This window comes from Pantherophis guttatus, chromosome 2 (assembly GCF_059756535.1).
Source record: "Pantherophis guttatus breed Tessera chromosome 2, ASM5975653v1, whole genome shotgun sequence".
NCBI lineage: Eukaryota > Metazoa > Chordata > Lepidosauria > Squamata > Colubridae > Pantherophis > Pantherophis guttatus.
This window is the reverse complement of record NC_142064.1, coordinates 269,763,017-269,779,516: the sequence shown is the minus strand read 5'-3', so window position 1 is coordinate 269,779,516 and position 16,500 is coordinate 269,763,017. Positions and strand designations below refer to the sequence as shown.

General features: G+C 43.8%; 1 protein-coding gene across 3 annotated transcripts; it reads left to right on the top strand.

The window, feature by feature from the left end:
- The first annotated feature begins 1,521 nt into the window (after window positions 1-1,521).
- LOC117662644 (uncharacterized) lies at window positions 1,522-16,089 on the top strand. 3 transcript variants are annotated; one of them, XM_087884316.1, is made up of 5 exons: window positions 1,522-1,724; window positions 4,390-5,241; window positions 9,750-9,864; window positions 13,647-13,736; window positions 14,790-16,089. In XM_087884316.1, the coding sequence occupies exons 2-5, from the start codon at window positions 4,453-4,455 to the stop codon at window positions 15,581-15,583; spliced, it is 1,788 nt and encodes a 595-aa protein (XP_087740442.1). In that variant the 5' UTR covers window positions 1,522-1,724; window positions 4,390-4,452; the 3' UTR covers window positions 15,584-16,089. The 3 variants fall into 3 exon arrangements, with proteins under 3 accessions (XP_087740442.1, XP_087740444.1, XP_087740443.1); XM_087884317.1 differs by lacking the exon at window positions 1,522-1,724 and having other exon boundaries at window positions 2,984-5,241; XM_087884318.1 differs by lacking the exons at window positions 1,522-1,724; window positions 13,647-13,736 and having other exon boundaries at window positions 2,977-5,241.
- The last annotated feature ends 411 nt before the right edge of the window (window positions 16,090-16,500 follow it).

Sequence of the window (16,500 nt, the reverse complement as noted above, 5' to 3'; positions counted from 1 at the left end):
AGGCAGCAGATGTAAGTGGATGTTAATTAGTCTGCTGAGCCACCAGAGCTCCTTTAGGATTTAGGAACACAAGTGGGCAAAGGACTTGTGTCGATCCTTCCCAGTGTAATAGTGTTAGAAGAAATATCCTTCTGGGTTCAGCTCCAAGTGGGGAAAAAGACACTGGAAACATGGAGACTGCTTGGAAAGATGGTTTAATGGTGGACAGGATCACATGGTTTGAGTTCCTGAACAGAAAAGGGGGGAGATGCTGCGATTCCCCTGGTTTTATGCCCTCTCTGGCTTTGAACTTTCTGGGGCCCAGAAAGAGTATCCTGATTGGTTGTCAGACTCCCAAGGGGTGGGGGTCTTAGCTAGCCTTGCTGGCTGATGTAATCTTCCCAGGTGCCATGTGCAGACCCAGGAGCTCTGGTAGCGCAGCAGATCAAAGCACTGTTATTAACGTCTGCTGCCTGCAATTTCTGCTGGTTTGAATCTCTCCAAGGCTCAAGGTTGACTCAGCCTTCCATCCTTTCTAAGGTAGGTGAAATGAGGACCCAGTTTGTGGTGGCAATAAGCTGACTTTGTATAAATATACAAAAGTATGAAGGCTATTGCTTGTAAGCCGCCCTGAGTCTTCGGAGAAGGGTGGCATATAAATCATAATTAAAAAAAATTAAAAAAAATAAAAAAATAAAATAAAAATAAATGTGGTGAGTTTCTGTTGCTAGGTGGGTCCTATTGTATTAGTTTCTGTTGCTAGATGGGTCCTATTATGTTGCAGATGATTGTCCTTTGACAAAGGATTGGGTTTCTGCCTCTGGCCCATTGACAAAAATACGGCTGATTCCGGATCTCTGCACTTTCCGTAAGGCCCTGAAGACGTTTTTATTTCAGCAAGCCGGCCTGGCCTGAATAGGTTTTATGGGTTAGTTTTTTAATTGTATAGCTAGGGGTTTTAAATTGGGAGGCCGTTTAATTTAATTTATTTTTAATTATCTTAACTTTTATATTGTATGTTATTTTAATTCTCGGCTGTTCACCGCCCTGAGTCCCTTCGGGGAGAAGGGCGGGATATAAATTTAATTAATAATAATAATAATAATAATAATAATAATAATAATAATAATAATAATAATAATAATAATAATAATAATAATAATAATAATAATAATAATTAATAATAATAATAATAAAGTGGGGGAGGCAGGAAGATGGGAACTGCTTTGTCTTTAAAACATGTTTCTCCATTTCTCAGCCAGGGAAACATAATATTCTGCCTTTTTAATATTTCCTAAAATATTTAATTCTTCTAGAAAAGGGGTGGGTGCTAACTTCCTACTATAGAATAGAATCCTTTATTCTTTATTGGCCAAGTGTGATTGGACACCCAAGGAATTTATCTTAATCCAGGTGAAGCTACCTGACCGTGCAAAAAGGGTTGCCAAAGTCTCACACACAGCCCTTTTAAACTGGGCAAGCATTAAAATAACAACAACAACAACAACAACAACAATAACAACAACAACAACAACAACAACAACAATAATAATTCAACAGGTGGGATCGACCTTGGCTGTTTCAGCGGGGCTCCAAGGGGTTAAATCCAGAGAGGCAGGGAGTCCCGCGTCCTAGAAAGGCCGAGCAAAGCGGAGGGTTTGCCGGGTTTGCCGGGAGTCTTTTGCAGCCGGACTGGTGGGGGGAAAAAAAAAGGGGGTTGAGGTCGCCGTGCATGGGGGGAAAAAGTGAGTGGCGCAGCCCAGGGGAAGCGGGGCTAGGAGCGGGGATTCCTCACCCCCTTCCTTCCTTCCCCCCCACCGGCTGGGATCCCGGTGGGCCGTTTGCTCCGGGAAAAAGCCCCCTTTCTCCCCCCCCTTTGCAACATTGGATCTTCGCTGCGCTTCTGCTCCAGGCTGGATCGGTTCTGCCCAGCCAAAGCGCGGCGGGTTACGATCGCGACCCAGTTTATCCCGAGGGCGCCTGGTTGGGGAAAGCTGGGGCAGATGTGCCCTCTGGAAGGCGGGCACAGGTCCCTGGCCTGGAAAAGTGGTGTGCAAATTAATTGTGTGTGTGTGTGTGTATACACATACGCACGCATGCATGCATGATGGATTTGGAGATGATTAGGACAAGCACCCACGGTTTGCAAAAACAGCCCATCGGTCTTAGTTCAAAGGAAGCAGGGAGTCAAATGTTTTGGGCGTGTGCTTTAAGCGGATGTCAAACCAAACACAAACCAACCCACCCAATTTATGAGAGAGAGAGAGAGAGATGGAGATGATAGGGATGGATAGATGGGTGGGTAGGTAGGTAGGTAGGTAGATAGATGATAGATAGATGATAGATAGATGATAGAGATGGATGGATGGATGGATGGATGGATTCATGGATGGATGGATAGATAGATGATAGATAGATAGATAGATAGATAGATAGATAGATAGATAGATAGATAGATAGATAGATAGATGATAGGGATGGATGGATGGGTGGGTGGGTGAGTAGGTAGGTAAGTAGATGTAGATAGATAGGTAGATGTTAGAGATGGGTGGATGGATGGATGAATGGATAGATAGATGATAGATAGATAGATAGATGATAGGGATGGATAGATGGGTGGGTGGGTAGGTAGGTAGGTAGATAGATGATAGGTAGGTAGATGATAGAGATGGATGGATGGATGGATGGATAGATGATAGAGATGGATGGATGGATGGATGGATAGATGATAGATGATAGAGATGGATGGATGGATGGATAGATAGATGATAGATAGATGATAGATAGATAGATGATAGGGATGGATGGGTGGGTAAGTAGATAGGTAGGTAGGTAGATAGATGATAGATGATAGAGATGGATGGATGGATGGATAGATGATAAATAGATAGATAGATAGATAGATAGATAGATAGATAGATAGATGATAGAGATGGATGGATGGATGGATAGATAGATGATAGGTAGATAGACAGATAGATGATAGATAGATAGATGAGATGATAGGAATGGATGGGTGGATGGGTGGGTAGGTAGGTAGGTAGGTAGGTAGGTAGGTAGGTAGATAGATAGATAGATAGATAGATAGATAGATAGATAGATAGATGATTGATAGATAGATAGATAGATAGATAGATAGATGATTGATAGATAGATAGATAGATAGATAGATAGATAGATAGACAGACAGACAGACAGACAGACAGATAGATTGATTAGATATTTAGGCACTGGATCCTGTGGGGCTTTGCAGCGTTTCCAAGCTGCAGGGCTATCAAGTTAGGATCGGGCGCAGGTCACCTTGACTGCCTGTGGAAATCACTTGTGGCTCTTCCGAAGGGAGTCCGTATTTTCTTGAATCCCGTTTCCAGTTGTCCACACCTTGGCTTCCTCTCCTTCCACCCTCAATCAACTATGGCCAAAATTGGGTGGGTTGGTTGGAGTTTGGTCCAGTGGTGAAATCCAAATTATTTTACTACCGGTTCTGTGGGCGTGGCTTGGTGGGTGTGGTGTGGCTTGGTGGACAGGGGAAGGATACTGCAAAATCTCCATTCCCACCCCACTCCAGGGGGAAGGATATTGCAAAATCTCCATTCCCACCCTACTCCAGGGGAAGGATACTGCAAAATCTCCATTCACACCCCACTCTGGGGCCAGCCAGAGATGGTATTTGCCAGTTCTCTGAACTACTCAAAATTTCCGCTACCGGTTCTCCAAAACCTTCTGGATTTCACCCCTGGTTTGGTCTGACATCTGCTTGATTGACATGCCCAAAATATGTGATTCCCTGTTTCCTTTGAAACTAAGACTGATGGGCTGTTCTTGCAATCCGTGGTGCTGGTCCTAATCCTCTCCACATCCATCGTGCAAAGGCATCCATTTTCTTTGTCCTGCTCATTGTGTAAATTTCACAAGCTTCGGGGCTTAGCTGGAAACTGTTTGAGGCCGGTGTTTCTCAAGCTTGGAAAGTTTAAGCTGGGTGGACTTCAACTCCCAGAATGCCTCAATCGACATGCATGTGCAGAATGGCTGGGGAATTCTGGGAGTTGAAAGCCAGACTTCTTTAAATTCCCAAGGTTGAGCTGTATCTGGACAGCAAAACCTGTTTCTTCCTGTCTTTGCAGATATATCCAGCCCGGTACCAGGTGATAAGAAGTGGTGCCTTTGCAAAATTATAAATAAGCACATTAATTTTCATCATGGCCACTTTTCAATTTGCATGTGTGATACCTAATTTCATGTTTGAAGCAAGGAGGAGAAGTGGGTTCTTTGAATAACTGCATAGTTTTTTTTAATAGGCTCTGTAAATTTAATAATACAGCTTTATAATTTTGCCAACAAAATACAAATGTTTATTTTTAATCATTGTGCCAAACTTTTTTGGGACTCTCTTCCTCGTGTCCCTCCCAGGTTGTTGTCCTTTGTCTCTGAATGTTCTGCCGTGTGCCGCCATCTTGGTGAAGATCTCCAAGGATGAAAATGGAAGAAGAAGGAACTCTTAGTTGTCTGCCAGGACAGCCGTCCAAACCAGCCGGAGAAATCCTTCACGGAGTCATTGTAGATTGCAAGACCAGAGTGGACTTCAGAGGACGAGGCAAATCTCTGGATGGAGATACCGGAAGATCCTTTGGACAGGCCATCCTACCTCAGGTGAAGGGAGAATCCGAAGAGGATCTAACCCAGCACTGGGAAGTCCAATGGAAGACATTTTTGAGGACAATGGAGTCCTCTCACTCGGGCTGGGGAATGACCCATTTCCCAGAGGACCCTTCCTTGTGGGAAGACGCCAAGACCTTCCTGGGCTCCTTTGAGCAAGTGGCCAAGGCCTGTCACTGGCCCAGGGAGCAATGGGTAACCTGGCTCTTGCCCGCCCTCAATGGAGAAGCCAGGCAGGCCTTCGATAAGCTGGAAGCTGAAGACCGAGAGGATTATGGGAAAGTGAAGACGGCCATCTTGCGAGGGGATGCTCTGAGCAGAGAGAAGATTCGCCGGCGCTTCCGGCAGTTTGGCTACTGGCAGGCCGACGGGCCAAGGGCCGTCTATGCCCAGCTGCGGGACCTCTGCTGCCAGTGGCTGAAGACCGAGAAGAACAGCAAAGAGCAGATTGTGGAATTGCTGGTCTTGGAACAATTTCTGGCTATCCTTCCCCCGGAAATGCAGAGCTGGGTGTGTGAATGCGGCATGGAGACCTGTGCCGAGGCCGTGGCCCTGGTGGAGGATTTCCTCTTGAGGCAGCAAGAGGCTCCGAGGAAGGAAAAGCAGGTGAGTTAAAACTGTGGGCTGTGCTCTTCCATAAAACTGTGGGGCCTGCAAAGAGATGCTTCGGCTTTGAAGCAGGACAAGAGTTCGGATTTTGCATTTTCTATTAATGCACTCAGTACAGGGGTGAAATGCTCCCGGTTCGGACCGGATCGCCCAATCTGGTAGCTATGGAGGCGGGTGGTTTGGAGAACCGGTAGCAAAAATCCCTGCCCCCCCCATTGCTCAGCTGAGCCGCGCAATCATCAAAGGCTTTTTAAAAAATTTTAAAAGCATTTTTTCTACAACTTCTTTGGCTGAAAAAATGCTTTTAAAAGTAAAAAAAAAAAGCCTCTGATGATCGCGTGGCTCAGCTGGGATCATCAGAGGCTTTTAAAAGCATTTTTTCTACAACCTCATCAGCAGAAGAGGTTATAGAAAAAATGTTTTTAAAAGGAAAAAAAAGCCTCTGCCATCAGGCAAGTCAGCTGGGATCATCAGAGGCTTTAAAAGCATTTTTTTACAACCTCTTCAGCGTTTTAAAACTAAAAAAGTTGGCCACGCCCACTCAGTCATATTACCCACTCCCCCACCAAGCCACGCCGACAGAACAAATTTTACATTTGTAGTAGTAATAAAGTAGTAACAAATTTTACATTTCACCACTGACTCAGTAGTAGTACAAACCAAGTGGTGGTGTTTATGTATTGGTATATTTAAAAACATAGCCATTGAAAGTCTTGAACCAAGCCATCTTTTCATCAGCATCAAATGCAGATGGAAAGATAGTCCCCATTTACCAACTGGAGACTTGGTTGTTAAGTGAAGCCATCACTAAATGAAACCACAAGTGAGATTGCAATCCGATTTTAGCTTTCCTTTCTTTGATAGACCTGTGAAGGCGATCTGTGCAAGGATTGGTCATAAAAAAAAATTAGACACTGTTGCAACTGCAAACAGTCGCTAAAGAAGACAGTGGGTAAACAAGGATTACTTGTAATTTGGAACCACTGTGAATTTAGATTCTGACTGCAGAGCCTGCAAGTCTGTAATAAACATGGACAACTTGTGGTCTTTTCTGACGTGTTGGATTACTTCTCCCGTCATCCTTGACTCCTGGCGAGGACATTCTGGCTTTTGCTCCCAAATACTGGAGTTAGGAATGCTAGTATTGGGGATCTGATATGGGTTTATGACAGGGTGCATAAAAATCAATGATTTTTTTAAAAAAATAAAAAAAAATCAGATTTTTTTGATTTAAATCGGATTTTTTTGATTTTTATCGAATTTATTTTAATAAAAAACTTTTGGGGTAAAAATCTATCGTAAGATAGTTTTCTATTTAAGATACATCAATAATTTAGTTTATTCAGCATGAAATGGAGCTTAGTTATGTAGCATGAGGCTGTATATTCTGCAACACTGGGACTATCGGTGAGTCAAAGGAGGAGCAGAGATGACAGTTGCTCTTTAAAAATTATGATTTAAATCGAGTTGATTTAAATCAAGCCTTTTTACTAGTGATTTAAATCATGATTTAAATTGTGATTTAAATCAACTCGATTTAAATCAGATCCACCCTGGTTTATGATGTGATAAATGGCATTCTGATTTTACTGAGCCTCAGTGAATTTGATGTAATTGATTTAATGTTTTTATCTTTTGCCACCAGGAGAAAGCTGGGCAACCATATAAATTGGAGAGAGAGGGAGGGAGGGAGGGAGTCGGAAGGGAGTCTGGATGATGGCAGCTGAGTTCCCACATCTGGAGGGTGCCAAATTCCTATCCTGCTTTTTCTGAAGGCAAAGATTTTCTTCTTTTTCCTTGAAGACGTTTCGCTTCTCATTCATCCTGTCAGAACTGAAGGAGCTTCTTGGATAAGTAGTGAAACATCTTCAAGGAAAAACAAGAAAGCCCAGTTGTTTTTTGGAAAAAAAAACACCTTTGGGACAACCATGACTTAGATGACATCCAGACTGATGGTCCATAAAATCCCAAAGGGTTGTTTGCACAGCTAATCCTCCCTTACTAACCACTCACTCAGAGACTTCCAAAGCTACAGCAACGCTGAATAAGGAATCTTACAATCGGTGTAGCTTTTGTAGTGTTCCCATGGTCATGTGATCTCAATTCTGGCACTTGGCAATCAGCGCTTATTTACAATGCTCACGGTATCCCACAGTCAGATGATTGACATTTATAATCTTCTCTGTTGGGTTCCCACAAGCAAAGTTAGTGGGGAAGCCAAGAGGAAGTCACAAGTCATGTTCACATCGCATTTAATAACCATAGGTGATTTGCTTAAGGACCATAGACCAGTGATGATGAAGGGAACGTGCGCACTTGTCTGGGTCACAACCCGGAAGAGGAGCTGCCCAGGGCAACCGAAAACGAACTTCCGGTTTCAGCTACTGAACTTCCGGTTTCAGCTCTTCCGGGTTTCTGGCACGCATGCGCACCTGACGATCAGCTGGCTGGCACGCATGCTCGCGTAGAGGAACGGAAGACCAGCGCTTCCAGTTTTCGGCACTGCCCCATGCAAAAAGGCCAGCTGATCAGCGCCAGAAACCCGGAAGAGGAGCGGGCGACGTCACGCGTGCCGGGCGACATGGCTCTGCGTGCCACTTCAGGCGTGCGTGCCATAGGTTCGCCATCACAGCCATAGACTGAATTGAATCATCATACGTTGGATGCAGTCATGTGATTTTTTACTTTACGAGCCTGTCGCTTACCAATGGAGTTGCTAATCCTGATTGCTTTTGGTAAGTGAGGACCACCTGTATATATTAAGCCCTCCACCCTCATACTGACCCGGTGTCCTGTACTGGAGGACTCAGCAGTGCTTGAAGGGAAACAGGTGCTTTTCAGATGTGAAAATTGTTACACAACCATTTGCCATATTTTTCCGTGTATAAGAGGATACATTTCTTTAAAAATATTTACCTAAAAATTGAGGGGCATCTTCTTATACATGGGGGCGGGGTGGGTGGGTGAGAGGAAAACCGCAGTTAGAGAACTGCCGATACCTTATCTCTGCAAACTAGCCTCACGAGTGAAACTTCCGATTTGCAGAGACAAGCTAACAGGTTTCCTCCAATCATGAGCCTTATTTAACTGAAGTCAGCTGATCAGTCAGCTGATCAGGGGTGAAATTCAGCAGATTCTGACAGGTTCTGGAGAACCGGCAGCGGACATTTTGAGTAGTTCGGAGAACCGGCAAATACCACCTCTGGCTGGCCCCAGAGTGGGGTGGGAATGGAGATTTTGCAATATCCTTCCCCTGGAGTGGGGAGGGAATGGAGATTTTGCAGTATCCTTCCCCTAGAGTGGGGTGGGAATGGAGATTTTGCAATGTCCTTCCCCCAGGAGTGGGGAGGAAATGGGGATTTTGCAGTATTCTTCCCCTGGAGTGGGGAGGGAATGGATATTTTGCAGTATTCTTCCCCTGGAGTGGGGAGGGAATGGAGATTTTGCAATATCCTTCCCCCAGGAGTGGGGAGGAAATGGGGATTTTGCAGTATCCTTCCCCTGGAGTGGAGAGGGAATGGAGATTTTGCAGCATCCTACCCTTGGATTGGGGAGGGAATGGAGATTTTCTAGTATCCTTCCCCTGGAGTGGGGAGGGAATGGAGATTTTGCAGTATTCTTCCCCCAGGAGTGGGGAGGGAATGGAGATTTTGCAATATCCTTCCCCCAGGAGTGGGGAGGGAATGGAGATTTTGCAGTATCCTTCCCCCAGGAGTGGGGAGGGAATGGAGATTTTGCAATATCCTTCCCCCAGGAGTGGGGAGGGAATGGAGATTTTGCAGTATCCTTCCCCCAGGAGTGGGGAGGGAATGGAGATTTTGCAATATCCTTCCCCCAGGAGTGGGGAGGGAATGGAGATTTTGCAGTACCTTTCCCCTGGAGTAGGGTGGGAATGGAGATTTTGCAGTATCCTTCCCCTGCCACACCCACCAAGCCACTCCACACCCACCTAGCCACGCCCACAGAACTGGTAGTAAAAAAATTTGAATTCTCCCACTGCAGCTGATGCTGTGGAGAGTGTGTAGCCAAATGCGACAGGGAGCGGTAATGTTTGAGCATTCTGAACCCATAAAAAATGTCAGAAAACAAAAAAATAAATAAATGCCGGTACCGGTAAGCAAATGACTTACTCTGCAAAATAAATGCCTTCTATTTCATATTTAAAATATTGATTTCTGAATTTGGGGTAAGAAAAGTTGGGGGAGAGCATTCTATACATTCTATGGGGGGGGGAGTGTCTTATACATGGAAAAATACGGGATCCACAACCCTTTAAAGGAGCTTTGTCTTTTCCTGGAACAGCAACAGCCTTAATACATGTAGATCCATGAACTAAGCTTTTGCAGAATTTCACCTGATCTTCCAAAGAAGATCTCTAGGGTTCAGCAAACACCTCCTTTCTAGTTTCTAGTTTGGTGGAGTTCCAAGTACCAAGCATGGAAAAGGATCAGATTGTACTATTTAACGCCATCTGTGACTTGTTTCTTTTTTTATGGATCTCATAGGACATCTTGGAGGAAGCCCAGGCTGTTTACTCCTGGACTCCGGCTGAGCCCGGACAGAGACCCCTCTATGTCGAATCAACGCTGGAAGGCAGTGATGGACAGGCCACTTTGTTAGGTAAGGAGGATGCTGTGTTAGGTAAAGAGGATCCCAGTTCTCCGATCTATGGAGGGTCGTTATCACTCTGTGATTCCTTCTCTCCCGTAAGAAAGCCGGAGAACTTCTCTTTTCCTGAAAATCACTGTTCTGACCTAGGCTTCCTGATATCGTAAAAAGCACATAATTAGTCCCCAAAACCCTTTTTTTTATTTTAGCGGCTGAATTCCTTTCATTCACAGCACGTGCTGAATCTCCAAGAGTTTATAAATAGTCCAACAGAAGTCTGCCACAGTCCTTCGGATAAGGCTGGTAAACACCCACCTTTATCTTCTTTGACACACTGCCAAAGACCTAATTGGTAATTATCTTAGCAAGGCCACACGGAAACACAGAGTCAAAAACGGAGTTTCAAAGTACAAACCGACACCATTTACAATGTTGCTTCCTGCAAAGTGCCCACGTGCCTTTGCTCTTCCTTTATGTCTTATGGGAGGGGTCAATCATCTCCAACCCTTACTCCCGAGTCGTCCCTTTTGTTTTAACTGTTCTTGCCTTCTGGCAGCTCTGCACATGTGCACACTGGGAACAGGCTCCCCCTGTTCCTCTGCCTCTTTGATGTCTGGCTCTGGAGGCAGCACATACCTCCCAGATGGCCCTGGCCCCATATCTGCCTCCGACACAGAGCCCTCATCCAAGCTTTCCCCAGACCTTGATCTTCATTGTATCCCTCTGTTAATGCAGTTTAGGATTGCATTGGCTTTTTTGACTGTTGCTGCACACTGCTGGCTTATATTTAATTGGTTGTCCACTAAGACTCCAAGATTCTTCTCTGGGTTCCCCACGGTGCCTATTTAATTTGCACCCAGGCTCAGCATTCAGGAGGTGCAGTGTTTGCAATTCTTCTGTGACCTCATTTGCTTTCCCCATTCCCAAAGCAAACTTGCAGAAAGGCTCCCTTTTAAAGGTTTCCCTCCATTTATGACCTCAATCGGACCAGCAAGCAAGCAAACCAGTTGTTAAGTGAATTATGACCTCTTTTTTTTTTTTTGCTACGGTTGTTAAAATAAATCACTGCAATTACCGGTAAGTATCTTAATTAATTAATTTAATTTAATATCTCAGGGGCTGCCAGAAAGAAGAGGGAGTCAAGCTATTCTCCAAAGCACCTGAGGACAGGACAAGAAGCAATGGGTGGAAACTAATCAAGGAGAGAAGCATCTTAGAACTAAGGAGAAATTTCCTGACAGTTAGAACAATTAATCAGTGGAACAAGTTGCCTCCAGAAGTTGTGAATGTTCCAACACTGGAAGTTTTTAAGCAGATGTTGGATAACCATTTGCCTGAAATGGTATAGGATTTCTTGCCTAAGCAGGGGGTTGGACTAGAAGACCTCCAATGTCCCTTCCAACTCTATTATTATATTATACACTGCTCAAAAAAATAAAGGGAACACAAGCAGAAGACATCCGAGATCTGAATGAATGAAATAGCCTTATTAAATACGTTGTTCGTTACATACAGTAGTTTTGTGTTCCCTTTAGTTGTTTGAGCAGTGTTATAAAATATGTAAAGTATTTAATAAGGCTATTTCATTCATTCAGATCTCGGATGTCTTCTGCTTGTGTTCCCTTTATTTTTTTGAGCAGTATATTATAAGTGAATTGTGGTTATTAAGCAAATCTGGCTTAACCACATTGACTTTACTTGTTGGAAGCTGGCTGGAAAGGTCACAAAACTTAGACTTAAGACTAACTTTATTGTCACATTAAATGTACCCTAATCGGCATACATTAAAACGAAATTTTATTGCACACATCTCTCAAAGGGCCACCACTTCCAATATACACTACATATATACATGACAGAATAAATAAATAAATAAATACAAAATTATGCATATACCCACAGATATTATATGACACAGAGAAACAACACAGTCTAGTTTGGATGTACACTTGTACATGGCAAGCAAAACGAATCTTGCGAGTTTACCAGATGGAGGGCATAGGGAACAAAGCTGTTACAGAAGCTGTTAGTCCTGTTAGAAATTTATTTATTTATTTATTTATTGGTTCGATTTATATGCCACCCTTCTCCGGAGACTCAGGGCGGCTTACAATGCATTAAGCAATAGCCTTCATACTTTTGTATATACCTGCTTAGTAGGTCTTTCGGGGGCCCCCCAAGCGGTGTTCTTTTTTATACAAAGTCAGCTTATTGCCCCCACAAACCAGGTCCTCATTTTACCTACCTCGAAAGGATGGAAGGCTGAGTCAACTTTGAGAAATACTTTGAAATTTCCTCCCAACTGAAGCAGACTGTAAAAGTGGGTGTGAAAGTGGGTGTAAAAGGGGTCAAATGGTGATCATGTGATCCCTGGATTCTGCAACCATCCTAGATCCATACTGGTTATCAAGCGATTGGATTTTGATCACGTGACTGTGGGAGTGCTGCGATGGACATAAGTGTGAGGGCTGGTTGTAAGAAGCTAACGTGGAATAAACCGGAGAGCGGGGCTGTCAGCCTCAAGGCCACCTTTGAGAGAAAATGAATCCATTTCTCATGAGAGAGACCCTGGGACTTCAAGGAATAAATACACAAGTCCTCCAAGCAAACCATTATAGAGATACTGTGTGGGAACTAAAAAGGACATCTAGTCTAGCTCTTTGGCAAAGTCAGTTGCCTGCTGCTACAGGTTTCCTAAGAGACAGTATCATTAATGACAGTCCCAAAGGTGTTTTTTCAAGAGGCAACTGGACTTTCTTTTTTTTTTTAAAGATGTTTTGCTTCTCATTCCAGAAGCTTCTTCAGCTCTGACTGGATTCCATTCCCCACCATCCAGTCAGAGTTGAAGAAGCTTCTTGGATGAGAAGCGAAACTTCTTCAAAGAAAAAACCAGCTGCCTCTTGAAAAAAAGCACCTTTGGGACAACCATGACCTGGATGACTGAGAATTTCCATAGATGTGATGTGATGTGATGTGATGTGATGTGATGTGATGTGATGTGATATGATGTAATGTATTGTATTGTATTGTATTGTATTGTATTGTATTGTATTGTATTGTATTGTATTGTATTGTATTGTATTGTATTAATAGAATAGAATAGAATAGAATAGAATAGAATAGAATAGAATAGAATAGAATAGAATAGAATAGAATAGAATAGAAACAGAGTTGGAAGGGACCTTGGAGGTTTTCTAGTCCAACCCCCTGTTTAGGGAGGAAATCCTACACCACTTCAGACAAATGGTTATCCAACATCTTCTTAAAAACTTCCAGTGTTGGAGCATCCACAACTTCCGCAGGCAAGTTGTTCCACTGATTAATTGTTCTAACTGTCAGGAAATTTCTCCTTAGTTCTAAGTTGCTTCTCTCCTTGATTAGTTTCCACTAATCATTAACGGTATTTGTGTCCGTAGCTCATAGCCAAGGTGGCGCAGTGGTTAGAGTGCAGCACTGCAGACTACTTCAGCTGACTGCTAGCTGCAGTTTGGCAGTTCGATTCCTGACCCGCTCAAGGTTGACTCTGCCTTCTATCCTTCCGAGGTGGGTAAAATGAGGACCCAGATTGTTGGGAGCAATATGCTGACTTTGTAAACTGCTTAGAGAGGGCTGTAACAAGCACTATGAAGCGGTATATAAGTCTAAGTGCTATTGCTATCATAGGCATTACTCAATGGCCATTCTGAGCTTAGATTAACAGGACAGGTGAGGTCAACAGATTCTTCTTCTTAAGGACTGAAATACTTGTCTACCAATTCACTCATATATCTGTATTGCTTTTTTGTCATCTGCAGAAAGTCCACTGTTACCCCAAAGTGATGTCTCTTGGCTGGGAGAGAAAAACAAGACATTTTTTCAGAGTTCAGAAGAAGGAACACCCCTAGGTAAATGGACATGTGCCTTCTTTAGCAATTTTGAATTGCTGTGAGATTTAAAAAAGTGAGTTGGGGGTTTTGTTCACGTTAGAGTCGGATGCCCCTGAATATGTATGCAAATTATAGATTTTGTAACCCCTCGTAATTTGAAATCTCATGGTTATGCAAGAAGCCATGTGGCAGGAGATTAAATGCAGACCAAAGTAGGATGTTAGAAAAATAATAAAACTCGTAATAAAACTCTTCGTCAAACACTGCCACGGGTATTATGATACGCTCTAAAATGCAGAATATAAAATGAGATTAGACTGATTCATGGAAGATATGTTTATTAGTAATTCACAACCAGAATCAATGTTTAACTTAGGTAAGAAAACTTGAGCTGGGTTTAATCAATCAGGAAAGGTGTGAATTCCTGTGAATTCCCACTAGACTCTTTGGGACTTAAAAATCCTTCTTTATCACTCCTTTTCTTAAAGCAGGGCCTACTTGAAAAACTAAGCAGGCTCACAATAAGAAAAAAACCTGACAGAATATTCTAATCGCTCTGACAATCCTGTATTTTTTTGTCTTGGGATTGGAGCTTGGAGTTAAGCAGGATTGCTCATGGATGGGAGACCACCAAGAAATCACAGGTCTTCTGATTAGATTGGAAAATTAAAAGAGTTTTGGATATGTCCATGAAATCTCCAGGAATCAAAAAGAGGTTTTGCCTATACACATTGTCTCCTTAAAACTAAATGTAGAATGGTCTTGGGGAATTGAATATTTCTGATTTAATATTTAGTGATACATACACATACATAATGGTACATACATACACATTTTGAACGTCATTCTGTTACAAGGTGAAACACTAAATGTTAAATCAGAAATGTTCAATTTACTGGGACCATTCTTATTTAGTTCTAAGGAGTCTATGTACGTAAGGAAATCATGGCAGTTGTTCAGTTAGTTATATGGTTGTTAAGTGAATCTGACGTCCTCCTCTGATGGTCACTAACTGAACTGTTGTAAGTCAAGAACTTGTATTTCATTTTGGTGTCTCTCTCCCTGCTCCAGAAAGTGTCTCTAAGAAGGAAGATGGAGGTGAAACACGTAAAGGGTTAGGAAGAGCCAGATGCGAAGCTCTGAGAGAAATTGCCTGGAATCCGGATAGTTCACAGATGCAAGAAGTTGATCAGGCCGGAGAAAAGGATAAATCTCCGTCGGATCGGACCACTGATGTGGACGAGGTCCCAGTTCCTCAGGAAAAGCAGTGGAAGAAGAGGAAAAACCGGTGCCTTGTTGTTATCCCAGAGGAGAGACCCAGTAAAAACTCAGCTTTCGGGAAGGGGGTCCCCCTCCATCCAAGACTCCATAGCCGAGAACTGCCCCATAAATGCTCGGACTGCGGCAAGGGCTTCGGTCACAAAGCGAACCTTACGTCGCATCAGAGAGTCCACCGGCTGGAGAAGCTCTACGACTGCTCCAACTGTGGCAAGACTTTCCTTCGCAAGTCCATCTTGGATATGCACCTGAGGATGCACACGGGTCAGAAGCCCTTCAGCTGCTCCGACTGCGGCCTAAGCTTAAGCGCCCATTCGAGTCTCGTCAGGCATCAGCGGATCCACACCCGGGAGAAACCCTACAAGTGTTCCGAGTGCGAGAAAAGTTTCAGTCAGAACTCGGACCTGATCCGGCATCAGCGGCTTCACACGGGGGTAAAACCTTATCAGTGCCCTGAATGCGGGAAGAGCTTCAGTCGGGGCGACTGCCTGGCTACCCATCAGAAAATCCACGCGGGGAAAGAGCAAGGCGGGAATCAGACTGTAGCAAAGGCTTTTGTGATCAATCAAGTCCTCTTCAGCGCTTGAGAATTTTTCACAGGGGGCGGCAAACCCAGTGGTGGTATTTAACTGGTTCTATCCGGTTCGCGCGAACCGGTAGGGGCGACTGCGGGATGCGCCCCCCCACTCGCATGGACATCATGTCCCATTTTTCCACATTTTTGAGACTCTGCGCATGCGTGGAAGGCCTTGTGCATGCGCGGAGATGACCCCAAGCGACGCTTACAAAAGCAAGAGGCGATTCCGAAATCTTTTTCAAAATAAAAGGGACACGGTTTTTCAGGAGCATGAGATGGGGGTGGGGAGCACATTCCTAAATTGGCAGGACTGGGACAGCGCCTTGAATATGATATCGTTTAAATCTGAGGGCAGTCGTTTTTTTTCTCTCATCAAAGAATCCCCTGAGAAATCACAAGTCGAACTTTTTTTTTTTTTTTTTTTTTTAAGACAGTGAGCGAATGCAGCTCCCACTTCTCCATCTTAATAAAGTTGTGTAAATGCTTGGATGGTAATAAAAAGACTTTTCAGAGAAATCTTGCCCGGCGGTCGTCGTAACCAACGCATGCTTGTGCAGTAGAAGGCTGGCCTGGCCTGGAAACGTGTGTTAGTGTTTCTCAACCTTAGCAACTTTTAAGATGCGTGGACTTCAACTCCCAGAATTCCTCAGCCAGTAAAGCTCGATCACATAGTTTGGTAGCGGAGCATGGATATTCAGCTAGTAAATTTAATAAATCTAGAGTAAGCTAGCAGTGTGCTGGCTGTGTGTGTGTGTGCAAAGTACACGGCATGTATGTTATGTTGCAACAGAAATTCTAGGTATTTCTTGTAAACTTTCCAGCCAGCCAGCCACCAATGGCCCACTTTTACTTCCTGCCGTTCTTTCTGTGCAACAGACCGCAAGTCTGTTGTGGCCACAGAGAATAAGTCTTTGGGGGCTGGTTAAG